Here is a 19,533-nt window from a genome sequence, read left to right on the forward strand (position 1 = left end):
GTATAAATCATATTAGCTTTATTGTGCGGAGCCTTTGTGAATTACTCTTTCATGTTCAGCCCTTGACACATGTGTGCAGTCACTCCATTACCCTTTTGTTCCCCGTGATCTCAAAGACCAGATCGGAGTGACTGAGATCAGTAGGTTGCGCGCATCACTGACCTGCCTCCTTTCAGGGCTGAGCAGGCCTGCAAGTGTCGCGGTGAGGGTAACTTCAGAGCCACCCTTCTGTCCCAGCGAGCACCTGCTTTCCCCGATGAGCAGAATAACTCATCCACACGCTGCTGGGCCTTCAGTTCCATGCAAACGCCTGAGGAAGGATTTTGTCTTCTTGAGAACCGTTTGCTCTTTATTTATTTATTTTTTAAAATATATTTTATTGATTTTTTACAGAGAGGAAGGGAGAGAGGGATAGAGAGCTAGAAACATCGATGAGAGAGAAACATCAACCAGCTGCCTCCTGCACACCTCCTACTGGAGATGGGCCCACAACCAATGTACATGCCCTTGACAGGAATCGAACCTGGGATCTTTCTGTCCGAAGGCCGACGCTCTATCCACTAAGCCAAACCGGTTTTCTCTTTAATAGATGAACTGTTTATGATTCTCAGCTTAGGTCAGGTTCTGGTGGATATTTTATTTTATTTTAAAATATATTTTTATTTAATTCAGAGAGGAACGGAGAGGGAGAGATAGAAACATCAATGATGAGAGAGAATCTTTGATTGGCTGCCTCCTGCATAGCCCCCAGCTGGGAATTGAGCCCACCATTCAGGCATGTGCCCTGACTGGGAATCAAACAGTGACCTCTTGGTTCATAGCTTGACGTTCAACCACTGAGCAATACCAGCCGGGCAAGTATATAATTTCATTATCACACCACTCCAGTGCCATAAAAAGGGACCACTTTCAATCTCTGCTTTAATTATGGTTAAATTACTTACTTCCATTATTACCCTTGGCATTGACCACGAGAGACAGATATTGGTTTTTGCTTTGTTTTCAAAATTTTTTTCCCCTCGAAGAAAGGAATCTAAGAAGAAATTAAAATTTATTTTCCATCTAGCTCTTCTTTCTTGATCCAGGAACATTTGAGATGATCATTAATGTCGGGTCATTTCTAACTCAGCCAACACAATTGTTGAATTTGTGGTTTTCAGCAGATTTGCAGTTGGGCTTTTCATCTTTGACTAATGATTGCTTGTAGGCCTTTGTGGCATATTTATTTTCCTAACATTTTAAATAAATAGTGAACTGTCATGGAAACCAGTGCTCGTTTCTCTCTCTCTTCCTCTCTCTCTCTGTGTGTTTTGGTTGTTTTTCTGCAACTATGATTTCAGCTGCTACTCAGGAGTGTGAAATACATAAGTACATTTGGACTGAGCTATTGCAATGTGCCGATTGACACAGATGTTGGGGGGTCCTTCCAAAGAGGATTTGCTAAGATTATGGAGAAAGAACAGTCAATTAATTAATTCACTCACTCACTTTTTTTTTTTTTTTTTTTTTTTTTTAATATTTCTCCAGTAAGTTTTATTGAGGTCCTATTATGTGCCACCCACTAGGTACTTTGGTCATTGCTATAAAAAAGACAGGTGGATGTGGGCCGAGTGGGACCAGAATTAAATGAGTAAGAAGGCAAATGAAGGTATACTTACAAAAAGTGTATAGCCCAATTGGCATGGCTCAGTGATTGAGCATTGACCTATGAACCAGGAGGTGACGGTTCGATTCCTGGTCAGGGCACATGCCCAGGTTGTGGCTCAGTCCCTAATAGGGAGTGTGCTGGAGGCAGCCGACTGATGATTCTCTCTCATCATTGATGTTTCTTTCTTCCTCTCTGAAATCAATAAAAGTATATTAAAAAATAAAATAAAAGGTGTATCCATGCTTATCATTTTGTGATAAGTCCTGTCTATAGCTTTTCTTGAAGGAACAATCTCACTTTCTTCATTTTCGAGAAGATGTCTGCCAAACAAGCACACAAAACACTGCTAGTTCAATCCTTGACACCAACAATCATCCAAGTGCTTTTCCCCACGAAGACCATTGTACTTGGCTATGCAGCCTGCATGCTTCCTGCTGTGTCATGACTTGGTTCAGTGAAACTGACATTTGAAGAACATTTTACATTTATTTATCTACTAGAGGCTTGGTGCACGAATTTGTGCACGGGTGGGGTCCCTCAGCCTGGCCGGTGATTGAGATGTATTGGAGGGCTGGCTGGCTGGTGGGGAGGGACCACAGGAAGTTGGCGGCTGGGGAGAGGGACCACAGGAGGTTGGCTGGCCACCCCCCCAATTGGGGCCTCTGTGGAGGGGGCAGCTGCTCGAAGGAGAGGCCGTGGGAGGTTGGCCAGTGGACCCCCGATTGGGGCTGGGAGGTTGGCTATGGGAGCACACTGACCACCACAGGGCAGCTCCTGCATTGAGTGTCTGCCCCCTGGTGGTCAATGTGCATCATAGCAACTGGTAACTTGTCACTTGCAGGTTTAGAGGGGCAAAAAGGGGTATTTGGTACAGAACTTTATAATTTAATTGAATCCTGGCAACTCGGTGAAATAAGTGCTAGTGTCTCCAGATGGACAAATTGAGTCTGGAGTAAAGCAACGTTGGCAGAGTCTGGCTTTGAACCAGACGCTGACCCAGACCTCTTAGCCTCTCCACCACATTGCCCAGCAACCGGGTAACATGGGTTCCTTCAGCCCACTGCTTACAGGGAATAGCTGAATAAGCAAGGCTATGTGTTGGGAAGTCTTTGTTCCTTATTTACAAGACTCCACAGTGCCTTCCTGTTCCTCCCACTTATTATTCTTCTGGCCAAACACTCCCCAGAGAGGGCAGGACAGGGCAGAATCCAGTCCAAAACTCACAACCTCATTCAGCAAGCTCCCGGGGTATCAGTGCTGGGTTCCGCGAGGAGCCTTCTCACCATCCACTCCCACCTTGGCTGCCCCAGAGGTGTCCTGCCCACAGGACATGGGGTGCATTTCAACGAGTTAAATAAAAACATCCATGATAACCAAAACAATTCAAACTGCATGGGTCCTAGGGGAAGGAAAAAACAATTCAGGAAAATTGGACACCTTATCAATCATTTATTTGCACCGTAATTAAACAGTTCTTATTTATTTTTCTTTTCTAAAAATATTTTAAAAATATATTTTAAACGATTTTTCGAGAGAGGAAGAGAGAGAGAGGGAGAGAGAGAGAAACATCGATGTGCAGAGCGAAATATTAATCAGCTGCCTCCTACACGCCCTCTACAGGGGATTGAACCCGAAACCCAGGCAAGTGCCCTGACTGGGAATTGAACCGGCAACCTTTCGATGTACACAGGACGACACCCAACCAACTGAGCCACACCAATGAGGGCAAAGCCTGTTTTATTTGATAATAAAGTACCCCGTTTCCCCGAAAATAAGTGTCTTATATTAATTTTTTCTCCCAAAGTTGCGCTAGGTCTTATTTTCAGGGGATGTCTTATCTTTCTATGCGCTAGGTCTTATTTTTGGAGAAGGTCTTATTTTCGGGAAAACACGGCAGTACAGCAAATTCAGCTTCCTTGTGGTTATCCCTTGCGTTAAAAAAAAAAAAGATGATTTTTATCACAAATGCATGCAGCCATAACTAATCTATTATTGTGCATGTCTTGAGGTTTATAAAAATGGTGCCACATTATAAATGCCTTACTGGATTTGCTTTGTGTGTGTGTGTGTGTTTTTTTTTTTCTCAATGTGCTATTTCGAGGACTCATCTATGTTGTTGTATGTAGCTAAATGGATTTCTAGGTATATACAACACTGCTGAACAATATTCCATGGTGAAACCCTACTTTAATTTATTTATCCATTCTCCCGTCAGTGGTATTTGGCATGTTTCCAGTGTTTTGCTGCTACAGACTTACTGCTGCTGTGCACAACCTTCTGCACAGCTCTTGATTTAAGAGTTTCTCTGGCCTCGAAGTGATCAGCGGCATCAGCACAGGCTTGGAACTTGTGAGAAATGCAAATTCTGGGGCCTCAGACCCTCTGAAATAGAATCTCTGGGGGCGAAGCCCAGCAGCCCGTGTTTTCACAAGCCCTCCAGGTCATCTTGACGACAGATAGCGTCTGAGGAGCACAGGGCCGGGGTGTGAACGGGGAGTGAAGTTTCTGGATCTCAGGCAGCCATTTGTTTTCCACAGTGGCTGGTCCATGTTACCCGCCATCAGTGTAGACGTGTTCCCACGGATGCACACCCTCTCAGCACTTAGGGCTGTCAGATTTCCTCCTTTTGCCCACCGAGTGGGTCTGTGGTCTCCACAGAGGCCTGGGCGTGGCGGTTTCTCCTCCCTCGGCCTGGCGGCTTCCTGTCTCAGGACCACAGCCGCCCTGAGCATCCGCAGCTCGCGGTCACCTGGATAAAGGCTCTCTTCCCGGGGGGTTTGTTCTGACAGGAGTACATGCACCACCTGCTCCGCCTGGAGCACCGCGCCGAGGAGCAGTTCCTGGAGCACTGGCTGAACCCGCACTGCAAGCCGCACTGCGACAGGAACCTGGTCCACCCCGTGTAAGGGGCTCGGCGTCCGCTCCGGTAGGTGGGTTCCCTCAGGCCTTCTGTTTCAGGGCGGCTGCCGTGCACGGGCTCAGAGGCCCCCCAGAACACGCACCAGGGAAACAGCCGTTAGCCGGTCATGTTGAAAGAGCGGGGCCGGGGAGATAGGGGGCAGCCAGGGTGCAAGGGGCTCTGGGAGACACACAAGGGACCCTGACCCTGATCAGCTCACCAAGAGATCCCAAATAGGGGAGGGACGTGACCCTATTTGCTGTCCAGAAAAGGCCATTCTGGAATACAAATCGGACAGGCGTGGTTTGTTGGGGCCTGGGTCTGTCCAGGTGGGGGCAGCATCCTTGGGCTCAGCCAGTGACACCCATCGTCAGCATCCCCGCTGTCACCAGGATCAGCAATTTTTTTCCTGCCTTCCCATGGTCCTCCAGGCTGGGACTGTGCCTGGCCCGTCTTCCCTCTTCCTCTGGGCTTAGTCTTCCGTCCCCCTGAGCAGGCCTGCTCCCACCTCTGCCTCCCCCCCCGCCCCCCCCATCCTGTACCGGGTTCCTACTGAGCCTGTGGTTTCTTCCCTCACTGTCTACATCCATCCCCTTCCCCCTCTCCGAATCCTATTAGATAAAGTAGCAAATCCCTTCGGAGGTTAAGCCTGGTGAATGTCATTCCTCCTCGGTCACTTGTGCGGACAGAGCCGGGCAGGGTGCAGTCGGGCAGACCGCCCCCTCTGGCTAAGAGAGGTCCTGTGTCTTTGTGGTAATTTTGTGCTACTGGGAACGGGCTCGGGGACACGCCCCTCTGAGCATCGCTCTCTGTAATTGTGGGGGTGCTCTCACCCACGTTCTCTCATTTGATCCCCTTAAGACTCCTGTGTCCTTTTAGGGTGTGCATTTTAATCTGGTTTTATAGAGGGGCTCACTGAGCCTGATTAAGCTACTGCCTGGTGCTGGGCGGTGGTTGGTATGCCAACCTTCTGACCACTCCAGTTCTGTGCACTTATATGGACGGCAGTGAGGGGTCCTGTGTGTGTGTGTGTGTGTGTGTGGTGGGGGGACATGGAGTCCCTCTGAGGGGCTTTAACAGACAGAGGAGCATCTGCTGGGAATGGCACAGAGGTTCTGCTTTTGAGGTGCCGGTGGAGGCCTCCCTGTTCCGGCTCCTACAGCCTCTGGAGCCTGCTCCTCCCCTTGCACAGAGACCCTGGGCCTCCGGCACCCGAAGTCCGAGCTTGGCTTCTTCCAGAGAACACAGCCGGGAGCAGTTAGGAGCTCAGACTCTGGAACCGGGCAGGCTTGGGTGCCGCTTTCCGTGTTTCCGCTCTGTGGCCTTGGGCAAGTGGCCTAACCTCTCTGAGCCTCCATTTCTGCACCTGTAAATGGGGGCAATGACGATATCTATGGGGCCTGGCGCATAGTCAGTGCCTCCAATCATTACCGCTGCACAGGCCAGGCAAGAGGAGGGGTTTGGGGGTGAGTGAGCACCAGGGCAGCACCCTCGGAGGGGCCACTGAGACCTCTGCCTCTGGGTAGGACAGGCCGTGCTGGTGAGCTGGAGTGAGGGTGGGGTGGCTCCTGAAAACAGGATTCTGCAGAGGCCCCCCTCCTAACAGCTCCATTGACGCGAGGATGCTGGAGGCACCGGTCAGCTTGGAATCAGGAGGCCCAGAGCATTCAGATCGAGACTCCACTTGGGGAAAACTGCCCCGAGGCTCTCTCAGGCTCCTCACCTGTGAAACGAGGACAGTGAGAGCTCCTCCCTCACGTGGCGGATCTGGTTCTGAGCCTGAGAAAGTCAGTGCCTGGAAAGCAGGCTGCCTGGCATGTCCCAGGAGGGGCTCAGGAAGTGACAGCCATCCCCCCTCCTTCTAAATCCCGCTCTCTCTTCCTCCTCCCGGCCCCTCCTCGCCCTCCATCTTCATCAGCATCATGCTCACTGTGTCTTCCCGTTCTTTCCAGGGAGCCCTCTGATAACGCGGACCTGGAGAATGGAGGAACAGGAGGCGGCTCCTCCTTGCATTTATTTCTTTCAGCTGCGGAAACGGATGTCGATCAGACCTTACGACCTGTGGCAGAGATGGCTGTGGGGGTCGATGGCAAACGCGCATGCTGCTTCATTTTATTAATCTGCATTACTCACCGAGACCACTGCTTAGAGTAGAGTGATCCCTCCCCCTACGCCCCCCCCCCAGGGGCTTCCTCCCCGCTGCAAGGGTGGGCAGCACCAGGGTCTCCCTGGGGCAGAGGGAGCTGGGCCTGCAGAGCCCGGGGCCTTCGGGAGGTCTAGTTTGGCAGCGTGGAGCACCGACTGGGGCCCTGGAGGTGTGTGGTCACCTATTTCCTCCTTCTCTTCTGCTCTAATAAACATCCGTGTTCAACCAGCTTTCTGTGTGTGGTGTCTCCTTTTCTCCCTCCCACTCCCCCACCCATTGTTTATCCTTGCGAATCCAGAATCAGAAAACTCACCGTTCTCGGAATACACGAGTGGATGAAAACACAAACACCCAGCAATTTTTCACAAGAGCAATCTTTTTTTTGGAGTGTCAATCCTCACCTAGGATATTTTTTCCCCATTGCTTTTTAGAGAGGGTGGAAGGGGAAGGAGGGAAAGAGCGAGAGAAACATTGATGGGAGAGAGAAACATGGATTGGTTGCCTGCTGTACATGCCCCAAGCAGGATCGAACCCATAACCTAGGTATGTGCCCTGGCCAGGAATAGAATCTGGGACCTTTTTGGTGTACGACAGGACGATGCTCCAACCAACCAATGAGTGTCTCTCCCCCCCCCCCCCCCCAGGCCAGGCAGCTTTTTTCCCCCCTGCAAAAAGCTTTATTGTTTCTATTTGGGCCAATGCAGGGGAGAGGGCTCCGGGAAGGTTACAAGGCTGCCCCCTGGTTTCAGGGAGAGGCTCAGGCAAAAGCCAGACCCCAGGGGGATGCAGAGGGTCCCCTCAGAGGCCTGGGCTCCTAAGGGTCCTGGTGGTGCTGGAGGGTGAGCCTTTTGAAGGGACACTCGCCCAGCCCCGCCTGGGGGCCGGCAGCCTGGGAGGTGTCCAGTGTCGCCCATCTTGATGCATTTCACCTGCTCACCCCGGAAGTGGTTCTGCAGGAAGTCACGGAGCTGAGGGGCTGTCACGGGTCTGCAGCTCCCAAAGGTCAGGCTCCTCTCCTAGGCCAGGGCGGCTTCCATTTCGCCCTGAGTTTTGCCCACTCCTCCTAAGAGGCCTCGGCACGTCCTGGAAGAGAGTTTGCAGCGTTAAGAGACTCCAGTGCCCTTTCGAGGCCCACAAACGGGAGAGGCACATCCTGGCGGTGGCCATGAAGCCCAGAGAGAGGTAGGTGCCGGAGGCCCCGGATGCCGGCTGGCCGGTCGGTGAGCGGCAGCCCTCACCTCGGGGGAATCATTCTGGCCAGTTTGGGAGCTCACGGTTGTTTGGCAATAAGGAATCAAGGTCAGAAAACGGTGTCTGGTCTCGGAGGCTGAGGATGGTGACAAGGTTCCGGAGGTGGTGACTGGAAAAGAGGTGGAGGGAGGTCAGAGGTGGAAGAAGGAGCGTCCCTGGCTCTGCTCCGTCCAAACGTGGCTGAAGCGAGAGACAGATGGGGGGTGAGGGTGTGGGGGGGGCACGGCTGGCATATGTCTTTCAGTGTCGTCCATTTTGTAGTGTGGGTCAGTCCCTGGGTCCATTTGTGGTGACTAATAGCACCACACTGGGCTCATCCATTCGTAATTGGATGGACATTTGCATTCCTGTCACCTGTCGGCTATTGTGAATGGTGCTGCTGTGAACATTCGGGTACACATTTGGGTTTTGAGTCTCTGTTTTCCGGAGTGTATCTAGGAGTGGGATTGCAGGTCATAGGGCAATTCTGTGTTTAACTTTCCGAGGAACCACCAAACCGTCTACGACAGGGGCTGCCCCATGTTACATCCCCACCAGCATTGTCCGAGGGTTCCAAGTTCTCCTCGTCCTTGCCAACACTTGTTATCTTTGTAAATTATGGCCATCCGGCCCTACCCGGTTTGGGTGAGTGGATAGAGCTTCTGTCTGCGCACTGAAGGGTCCCAGGTTCAATTCCGGTCAAGGGCACATGCCCAGGTTGGGTGCTTGATCCCCAGTAGGGGGCATGAAGGAGGCAGGCAATCAATGATTCTCTCATCATTGATGTTTCGATCTCTCCCTCTCCCTTCCTCTATGAAATAAAAAAAAATATATAAAAAAAATAAATTACAGCCATCTGAGGGGGTGTGAAAGGGGTATCTTATTGTGGTTTTGATCGCACTTTCCTAATGACCAATGATATCGACCACCTTTTCACAGGTTTATTGGCCACTTATGTATCTTTGGAGAAATGTCTATTTAAATCCTTTACCCATTTAAAAATTCAATTGTTGCCTTTTTTTGTGGTTGAAGGGGCTGGTGCTTTTGTGGTGGCCAGGAGCAGAGCCTACTTGAAGGTGGAATCTTGGACAAGTAGCTGGAACTGTCCGGTCTCAGTTCCCCCTCCTGTAACACGAGGACAATAATAGAGCTTACGATGAGGGACGGTTGTGGAGATGAAATGACTGACTGTGTGTAAAGCGCTTGGAACTTGGCCCTGGCGCAGAGTCGGTTCGTGCTATGCAACTGATAGCCCCTGTTACACAGGACATGAGACTAACAATAGTAACTCACCAAGAAATCACCAGATCCATAGCTGCTGGGAAGAAAACACGCGGGTGATGCAAGAGAGTGACTGGAAGGCTATTTTGGGTTGGGTGGACAAGGAAGGCTTTTCGGAGGAGGTGACACTTGAGCCGACACCGGAATGACAGGAAGGAGCCAACTGCGTGAAGATCCACGCACAGGAAGAGCATTCCCGGCGGAGGGAACGGCTCGGGCCCAGGTCTTAAGACAGGAACAGGCCTGGCCAGTTCGAGCAACTGCTGGAAGGAAGGACGGGGCCTCTGGGGTGGCGGTGGGGGCTGGGCTCTCCTGCGTGGGGATCCTGGATGGCAGTGACAACAGGAGAGCCGTGAGCTTTGGTGTCAGGAGGCCTGGGTGCCATGTCTCTGCATATGAGCTGGGGAACTTGGGACAAGTTACTTGGGAAGGCCCTGTTGCCTCATGGGTAAAGTTGCCCGGCCGGTGTGGCTGGGTGGTTGAACATCGACCTGTGAACCCGGAGGTCACAATTTGACTCCCGGTCAGGGCACATGCCCAGGTTGGTGGGCTCCATCCCCAGAGTGGGGCGTGCAGGAGGCAGCCCATCCATGATTCTCTCTCAAGGATGTTTCTGTCTCTTTCCTCTCCCTCTCCCTCTTCCTTCTTCTCTGAAATCCATAATATATATATATATATATATATAAAAGTGGGGCTGGCTATACTTACCTCATGGGGCTGCTCTGTAGCTCACATGAGATAGTATACAAAGAGGGGGCACACATTTGTGATGTAGTAATCACAGGAGTGTGGCATAGAGTATGCTCAATGACAGTTTAGCTAGTCACCGTGTATTGAACCCCCCCCCCCCCAAAAAAAAAAAAAAAAAAAAAAGAGTGTGGGTGTGTTTGAAAATACCTGCTCACGGGGTGGTAGTAGAGTATGAGCTAGCACTGTGGTTTATGCAGCCCTCTCAGCCTCCCTCCCTCCTTCCCCTTTCCCTTGAGCCTTCCTTCCTGAAGTTGCCTGGCTGGTGTGGCTCGGTGGTTGAGGCTCTGAAGGTGAATGGCACTGTCTGTGACATCAATACCACCTCTTTCACAGGCTTCTTCCTTCCTGGGCAGTTAAAATGGCTGCTCCCTCTCCCGCCGCAGCCCCTTGTCCCCGGGGGAGGTGAGGAGGGATAGAGAAGAGGGTCTGGAGCCCTGGAGAGATACACGAAGAACACGCCAAAGCCAGACGGCCTGGGCTCTATGCTGGATCCACCATCCAGCAGCCACGTAACCTCTCTGTGCCTCTGCTTTCTCATCTGTGAAATGGACGTACTTACCTCCTCTGGTTGTAATGGGGGATTCAGTAGAGGTCATTTTAATATAGGCGAAGTGCTAGAAGAATGCCTGGCCGATAAGCGCTGGGTAAATACGTGCTTATTAAAATCAGTACAATCCATAAAAACATTAGCTTCGAGACTTGGACAAGCCATTGGGCAGCCAGAGCCTCAGTTTCCAATTCTCATACATTGGGGCTATTTTAAGGCTGCAGAGGGTTAACATGTGCCACTATGGTGCCTGGCCCAAAGGAGTCTCTCCACAAAAGCCGGTTCCCTTCCTCTCTCTCAGCTGTATGTCCTGCTGGGACCCTGCCTGCCTTTCTTCACAACTTCTTACGACCAAAGTAAAAGGCCTTATCTAAAGAAAAAGGCCTTTGCCGAAACCGGTTTGGCTCAATGGATAGAGCGTCGACCTGTGGACTCAAGGGTCCCTGGTTTGATTCCGGTTAAGGGCATGTACCTTGGTTACGGGCACATCCCCAGTGGGGAGTGTGCAGGAGGCAGCTGATCGATGTTCCTCTCTCATCGATGTTTCTAGCTCTCTATCCCTCTCCCTCCTCTCTGTGAAAAATCAATAAAATATGTTAAAAAGAAAGAAAGGAAGAAAGAAAAAGGCCTATTTGTAGGCCAGGGCTAGCACCCTGAGGGTTCAGAAAATCTATGCTCTGTGGCATTGGAAAAGGAGAGAAGCAATTGGACATGGTGTGTGCGCGCGTGTCTTTGCGTGTTTGTATGTGCACGTATGTGCGTGTTTGTGCGCGCACGTGTGTGCGTGCCTTGGGGCAGGCGGTGGAGACCCAGCCCCCGCCACGCCCCTGGCCCACGCGGAGTTGCTGATCTGAGAGCCACGTTCTCCCACCCCGTGAGGGCGGGGCGCGGGCGCTGCGAGGGCCCGGCCGGCCACTAGGGGTCAGTGTGTCTCCGCCGCAGGCGCCGCCAGCCGCTTACCTGACTGGGGCCCGCGCCACTGACAGTTCCTGACAGTTTGCAACCGAGTCTCCTGCTGCCCAACATTTAAAAAAATAAAAATTAATTAATGTATCTTTGTCCGTAGCAGAGAAGGGATCCCAGACAACCGAAATAACAAGCGGAGACTCTCTCTGCAGGAAAATGCAGAAGGTGGTTAAGCTGTCCCGCCCTTCGGCATTCCTGGGCCGAAGGAATAAGAATCCAATTGTGGTTTCGGCTCTGGTTATCTTGGTGCCACCGAGGGTGCCACGGGGGAAATCTGCTGAATTCTTCCTTTTCTATTTTCTGCCTCGGCGGCGAGGAGGAGGGCGTTAATGCCGGCTGGCAGCGACATGAAACTGAGATGGATGGTAATGGGGTGTGTTCACAAACAAGGGCAGGAAATAAAGTGTCATATTTTCTGGAGGGCGAACCGCTCCCCGGAGACAGAGCGGCAGGATTCTACCGAGGAGACAGAGGAGGAAAAAAAAAAAAAAACACAAAAAACCCAACAACCTCTGCATAATTTTCTCTGTCTGTCTCTGTGTCTCTCTCCTTCCCTTTCTGGTGCCTCTTTGGTGAGACATAAATTCAGTCTCATCTCCGGGTTGGCTAACGGGCAAATAACTGGGCCCCAGAAAGGAAGAAAAATAACCCACTTAGATTCCTGCTTCAATGCTTCGTTATTCCTCTGTCGCAGGCCTGAGTCTGGAGATAAGGTTTTGGGATTTGGAGGCAGACTTCCTACGATCAGAGTGGCCTGCCTGGACCCAGTCCCTGTCCATCCTCAAGCCCACCACCTTGCCAACTGCATGCCCTGAAGTGGGCCCTCACTATTTCCCATACCCTGCACGGCACCACACCACCTTCTCTGATTCCTTCTGCAAGGACCAGAGACTCCCTCCAGCCTCACACACCTCCTCCCCTGCTGTCCCTTGGGAAGACTTATATCATGGCCTCTCCCAACAATTCTCTCTCTCTCTCTCTCTCTCTCTCTCTCTCTCTCTCTCTCTCTCTCTCTGACAGTAATAATAATAATATCTAACATTTATATAAAACTTACTATATGTCAAACACTACCCTATTCCATATTACCCTCTAAGTTACCCCATAAGAGAGGAAATTCCCTATAATGCTTGCTCTCTTGGAAGGCCTGGCTGCTGTCTCATTCTTTATATGCCTAGCACCTGGGGCGGAGTGCCTGGTACATTGATTGCATGGAGGTGCTTGGTATATGTTTGTGAAGGAATAAACGATGATGCCCGGACCTTTCTGCTAGAAATGCTAATGGCTAATGTGTACAGAACACATTCCCTTGTCCTAAATGCTTTGTATGCTTCCTCTCATCTAATCCCGGCAGCATCCCTGTGAGATTCGAACTAGCATGTTGTCATCATCCTCGTTCCCATGTCACAGATTTGGAAGTTGATTTTCAGACGAGAAAACGGGTTTGCCCGCAGACACAGAACCTGGCAACCACAAGGCAGGGATGTACCCCGTGACCGGTGCTTCGGGCTCTCTGCCTGCTTGGATGGCCCACTCCCTGGCCCCTGGGTCCCTAGGATGCGCTTCACACTTGCTGACTTGTGCTCTTCTTAACCAGGGGTGCTCCTTGAGGCTGGGGCTGTGCTGGCAGCTGCTCTGTAGCCTTCAGGAGAGAAAAATACCAAGTGTGTGAGGGAGGGGCTCGAGTCTTCTGGAAGAGGGTCCTTCGGTTTGGATTTGGTTGGACTGAATGAGTCCCCATGGAGCCTGACTACTTCTGGACTCTGAAGCCAGGCTGCCTGGCTTCACATTCCATCTCTGCTGCCTACTTAACTGGGCCCATCAGCCAACCTCTGGTCCTCAGTTTCTTTACCTGCAAAATGGGGATAATAGTAGCACCTGCCTCTTAGAGTTGTTGTGAGGATTACATGAGTTAACGACTTAGGTTGAGTGGTGCTTGGTACCAGTATCTACTCCTCGTTTGAGACACGTGGTTACAGAATCGGCATTCTTTGCTGCCACTTCTGAACGATACGTCTGTCCCACGCAGCTCACCAGAGGTCCGTGGGCCTCAGAGCTCCCTCTCTTCGTCTACAAAGTAGTCCCTTATGAAAAACAAACATGACCTCACACCAACAACCTTGCGCCTTGGAGATGACAAGGGGGGAAGGCGAGCATTTGGCATGCTGCCTTAGCTATCCACTTCATGTCACTTATTAACAACATATGAATCGACAAGGGATGCCCATATAAGGCCTGGTATTCAATACGTTCGGTGTATGGCTGCGTTGGGTGGACATACGCTCACAATTAATGCAGCCAGCCGCTTCTCCGGATGGCTATAAATACTCTAGGAAGAGAAACCCAAGACCAAAGGCCCGGGACAGCCCGCGCCGTCGGCACCAGCTCATGCCCTTCCTGTGCGGGATGCAGCATGACTTGATCCTGGCTCCTTCCTGAGAGCGGGTGACCCCACTACGGCCACATTCTTGTCAGCGTGCCCAGTGGTGTCACCAGACACCGCGTTTGCTCAGACCGGAATGCCTGCCATTGAGCTTTCTTCAGGAGGTGCACCCAGAGGAGTGTGGGTGGGGTCCTCAGCCTGCTTTGGGGGGGTGGGGGGGGGAGGGGACTCTCATAGTGACCACGCAGTCTGCTAATACGTAGGCAGCACTTGCTGTACGCTGGGACCCTGTGCCAGGTGTGGGGATATTGGTGGGTCCATGCGGGGGTGCAGCCTAATGGGGGACAACTAGTAACAAGAAGGGCCGTGAGCCGAAACCGGTTTGGCTCAGTGGATAGAGCATTGGCCTGCAGACTGAAAGGTCCCAGGTTCGATTCCGGTCAAGGGCATGTACCTTGGTTGCGGGCACATCCCCAGTAGGGGGTGTGCAAAAGGCAGCTGATTAGTGACTCTCTCATTGATGTTTCTAATTCTCTATCCCTCTCTCTTCCTCTCTGTAAAAAAATCAATAAAATATATTAAAAAAAGAAAAGAAAAAAAAAGAAGGGCTGCGATGTTGAGCGTTGCCAAGCAGAAGGCCAGGGTGCTAAGGACTTTCCATGAGGCTCGGGGTGTGGGTGTGGGGTGGGGTGTGGTATGTGCTTACTTTGGTCTGGAGATCAGGGAAGGCTTCCCAGAGGAAGTGCTGTTTAAGCTGAGTGGCGAGGCAGGAGCAGGAGGTGGCTAGGCAGGCAGAGGCGATAGCCTGTTCCAAGCTCGTGCAAGACCCCAAAGTTGAGGAGAACACAGCAGGAAGCCTTGTGGGGCTGGAGAAAAGAGAGCAGCAGAGCAGGGATTGAGGTGGACGGTCAGAGTCCATTGTGGAAGGGTAGGTCATACAGAGCTCTGGTAGCCATGGCCAGGGGGTTGAGGATTTATTACAAGAACAATAGGGGACCGTCGAAGGGGTTACTCTCTCTCAGGGTGACTCTCTAAGATTTGAGCATTTAAATGCATGACCTGGCCTTTGCCCTTCCACCTTTACATTCTGTCTTTCTCAGTGTCTGTAGTGTTCTTTGCTGGTTGCAAGTGACTGCTTTCTGTTCGCTGATTCTTATTTTTCTTCCTCTTTATGGCACACGATGCTGGGTTGCTTGTACAGTTACAGCGCCGTTTCCTGTATATTTCCAGCTCTCCGTTTTGTGGGGTTATTTGTCATCTCAGCTAACTTGGCTTTTCCTGACTATTGCAGCCATAATGTAAAATATTTGTTCAGAATATTTGAGTAATTTTATATTTGAAACACGGTAATGGTAAACATATGAAGGCGATAACATGAGTGTTGAAGTCAGGAAAAGGATGAACAAGATCATAATTGAATTTTTTTTAGATGCTGACCTAATTAGGGTCATCAGCTGTCCTTGTTTTCCTGGGATTGTGTTCCTGGGATGCAAAACTTTCAGTTTTAGGACCAAGAAAGTCCCAGGCAAACTGGGACGAGTTGGTTTGCCTTGCCAGAATGCAACTAGTTCATTAGCCGGTCTTATCAAAGTTGACTGCCGGATCTGACTCTGAATCTTGGCTCCAGTAGTCACTCACCAGTAAAATGCCTGGGACTCATGTAAAATTAGAAAATAATAGTAATAAATAATAGACCCGTTTTTTTTCTCTCTCTGATAGGTTGTTATAGAGATCACACACACGTAAGTCTGTAACAGGACTTTGGGAACAGTAAGTACAAAACAGAGGTAGTTAGTTCTGTGAGACAGACAGTGGCTTAATGAGCCTCATGTGGAAGGCATGGTGATGATGGGAAAGCCCACTGTGGAAAGCCAATGGATGGGCTCATTAAAAAGGTCCGGGTGGCCGAAACCAGTTTGGCTCAGTGGATAGAGCGTCGGCTTTCGGACCGAAGGGTCCCGGGTTCGATTCCGGTCAAGGGCATGTACCTTGGTTGCGGGCACATCCCCAGTGGGGGTGTGTGCAGGAGGCAGCTGATCGATGTTTCTCTCTCATCGATTTTTCTAACTCTCTATTCCTCTCCTTTCCTCTCTGTAAAAAAATCAATAAAATATGTTAAAAAAAAAAAAAGAAGGTCCTGGTGAAAAGTCTGGGTGGCAGGGACATGCATAGCAAGTGCTCAGTAACATTTGCTGAACGGACAAGTTAATGATGAACGTTGGAATTGAGAGCCATGACCAAAATAAAGCACACAGGCCCGGCCTAAGCAGGTTAATAGCAACAACAACAGTTTGATACTCAGGTGAGGGGTTCCAGTGAAGAGGCCCCGGGAGACATGTGTGGGACCGCACCAGCACGCCTTGCCTGGCTGTAGACTCCCGGCTGGTCTGTGACCTCTCATTTCCCTCCTCTCGCCTTCAGGATGAGATGAAATAACACCGCCAAGTGCTCAGCACAGAGCCGGGCACCTGGGAATCCCTCAGTCAATATTAGCTATTATTATTAGCGGTGGAAGTCCCTAGTTGAAAGCAAACCAACGGTGGCTACACGGAAGATGGTGATTTGTGTTTCTTCATCTCCACGGAGACACTGGGAAGATCGGGAAAGGAGGTCTTGAAAGCTCCCTCGGATCCCAGAGCCCCTGGGTCCTCTCTGGGGGTGGAGGGATGCCTGTCGAGACCCCTGGCTGCCTTGTCTTTGACTCCTCTGGGTCGGAGTCTCTGTTTCAGCCGATCCTTTAGCATCTTCATGTTTTAGGGAAGGGCTAGCAGGGACAGGAATGAGTGTTCCCCCAGGAGCTTGCTCTTTCCCTCCAGAATCTAAATGCTTGTTGCTAACAAAGTGTCTTTCAGACACAGAGGCACCGCATGCCCAGGGCCGTCCAGCTCGGACTTCACGTTCCCCACCCCCCAGCATGTTATCGACGGCGATTGGAAAACATTATCAAAACAGGCCCCCTCTGTGCCTGAGGTCGTGGAAGACTATCTGTGTGATACGTTTGCAGGGTCACTGGAAGACCCTCTAATTTTCTGGGAAATGACAAGGCGTCTGTGGCCACGCTGTGTAAAATTTCCTCTTTTTATACCCCCGGTGACATGCCTTGGACTATTTACTCGGAGTCCGAGGGGTATATTTACCACTCAGGCAGCATCACAAGCCGTCAAAGAAATCTACTCAGAGTAGGATGTGTTGGGTGTCTCGCCTTTCTAAAAATGACACTCACCTCCTCTTTTTTTTTTTTTTTTTCCCCTCCTTTTTTTTTCTCTCTTCAAAATAAATCTTTTTAGGCGCTATGTTCCCAGTGCAAACAGCTCAGGAAAGACACTGGTAGGGAGTCAAAGTTTAAGTCAGGGCAGACGCCTTGCGTGGAAACAGGACGCAGCCCCACAGCTTTGCCAAGAAGGGAAGCTGGCTGTGTACTGGGTTCCCTCCCAAAGCAGGGCCCTGATCTATCGATCTGCTGAGTCAGCACCGCGTGTGCTGGGGCCTCGGCGTGTTATTCCCAGCAAACCTGGGACAGCCACACGATACAGAGCCGTGGCCTCCAAAGTCAATAGCCGAAGGAATGCTTTGGGGAGAGATGGGAGAGCGTGTTTTTCCAAATTTAGAGCGCACTCCCATTTCGTGGGTTCTGCCATGGGTATTGAACTTGAACATGAAGTCCTGGCAACAGACAATTTCCTGATTCAGAACGAGACACTCTCTCGGGGAGCCTGGGAAGGTGTCTTGGAAGTCCTTGGTCTCTTACAAAACAGCCTGTTTGAGGATTCAAGTGTGAACCAACCAGGACCTTCCATTTCCCTTGAAATTCATGTGGCTTTGAGAATCAAGCAGCAGTGTGTGTGTGTGTGTGGGGGGGGGGGGGTGGGGGGGTGGTGGTGGTGGTGGTGGGGTGGCTGTAGAGGGATGGGGGGGGCGGTGGTGGGGGAAGGTTGTGGGGGTGAGAGTAGAAAAGAGCTCTGGAAAAAGTGCATTTGAGGTTTCTTTGACCTGAAGACATTTGAACATTAGTTGGAATCTGCCAGCTCCCAACAGTCCACGAATCTTGCAGACTTTGTTTTGGGTCGGATAACAAATCCCCAAGAGGAGTTCTCGGAGAACAGAGTGGGTATGAGGCCGCTTCCCCAGGGACACAAGGACAGCCACCCAGGGCTCTGCCTGCCTGTGCTCATCCAGGCCCGGTCCCCAGGCCTGACTCTGTCTGGTCTCAGACTTGCTCCCTGGGAGGGAGCTACTGCGGGCTTGCAGTGATGTGGGGCATGAGGCAGAGTAGCATAGCGGTTGAATGACCCCTTTCCCAGCCCCTGTAATCTTCCTAAACCCTCTAATCATGTCACTTTTAGGCTTACGATCGCTTAGCGGCTGCTCTGCAGTGATAGCTTCAAGGACGTTGTACTCAGCATGCCTTGTCCAGTCCTGTGTGGCCTCGCCCCGCCTCCCTTCCAGTGGCTCCCCATGCTGGCTTCTTTAGCCCAGCTCAACCAATTTTGCCACTCAGAAAGCACCATGCCCTCTCTGACTTCTTTGACCCAGTCATTTGTTCTGCTTGAAACATCTTCTGATCTCCCTCTCCACCCAGGATCCTTTCCAGAGCCCACTTCCAGGTACCTGGCGTGGGCACCCTGAACTTACCCCGTGGTAGTGTTCACCATTCTATGCACTGCAGGGGTCCATGTATGCCAGTGGGAGCATGTTTTATTCACCAGAGTCTGGGGACAGCCAGTGGTCCTGGGGGACATGTCAGGTGGGGAGTGAAGACTAGATGACACGCCCTAGGGGCTGTGCACCGGGGTGGGTTCCATGTACCATATTTTTCTGTGTCTAAGATGCACCCCCCCAACTTTTCCAACCCTAAATTAAAAAATCAATAATCTTAAACATGTTGCTGGTTTTCCTCTTAAGGCCTTCTTCTTTTTTGGCATCTTAAGGAGTTGTTCTTCCTGCAGTGGGAGGAGGTCCACATTGTCTCTCTGCAGCTCTATTTCCATGCTCTTTTGCATAGCTGATCATATTCAGTTTGAATTTTGCAGAGTAAGACAACAGCTTACCGGTATCTATCTTTTTATTTTTGACACCTTTATGGGCTCAGTACGCTTCAGTCCCTGTTGCATCTGAGCACTCTTTACCTCCACCTCCTATTATGGCATCAGCTGACATCAGTAACAGTGAGGCTTGTGATTGGAGGAAGCCTGTCTGACTAGGTATGGGCAGCGAGGCATCCAGCAGTCTTTCTCCTCGGCTGACATCTGTGTATAAGCTGCCCCTCGATTTTAGAAAAAAATAGTGTCTTTATTCATAAAAAAATACAGTAAATCGCTTGGGCTTTGGGGAAGTAGAGGATTATTATTGGGAAATGAGCAAGATGATGGGAGGCTATAGAGGGTAGGAAGGACATAATCCTTCACGTGAACCCTTCGGGTCTATAGTAAAGTCATCAAATTCACAAAATCACCACTGGGTTTGTATTTCTTGTGGAAAAATGCTCAAGGGACCTAAGGCTTTGTCCCAGTTGGCTCAAGGTCATACTGATGATACCGTGGACATAAATGAAGACAGGATTCAAATTGTGGGGAGAAAGTCTGGATTCACGTAGATTATAAAATTGGGGGTTTGAGCTATGGCAATACTTGTTTGTCTTTCCACTGGTCTGTGAGCTTCTTGGGGGTGGGGTGGGGGAAGAGTA

The 19,533-nt window shown here is 50.7% G+C and overlaps 1 protein-coding gene and 1 pseudogene across 3 annotated transcripts in view; one reads left to right on the forward strand and one right to left on the reverse strand.

Annotated features, from left to right (window-relative positions):
• LOC311610971 (uncharacterized protein C17orf67 homolog) overlaps window positions 1–6,930 on the forward strand; it is a 55,050-nt gene extending 48,120 nt beyond the window's left edge. For both annotated transcript variants that reach the window (XM_084862622.1, XM_084862623.1), the window contains exons 3-4: window positions 4,438–4,574; window positions 6,500–6,930. In XM_084862622.1, the coding sequence (XP_084718748.1) occupies window positions 4,438–4,554 (117 nt within the window). In that variant the 3' untranslated portion in view covers window positions 4,555–4,574; window positions 6,500–6,930. The remainder of the gene's footprint in view (window positions 1–4,437; window positions 4,575–6,499) is intronic.
• LOC311610962 (RNA transcription, translation and transport factor protein-like) overlaps window positions 1–19,533 on the reverse strand; it is a 281,083-nt pseudogene that overhangs the window by 35,368 nt on the left and 226,182 nt on the right. The gene's annotated exons all lie outside the window — the stretch shown is intronic.

Source organism: Pipistrellus hanaki (assembly GCF_964339955.1).
Source record: "Pipistrellus hanaki genome assembly, chromosome: 16".
Taxonomy (NCBI): domain Eukaryota; kingdom Metazoa; phylum Chordata; class Mammalia; order Chiroptera; family Vespertilionidae; genus Pipistrellus; species Pipistrellus hanaki.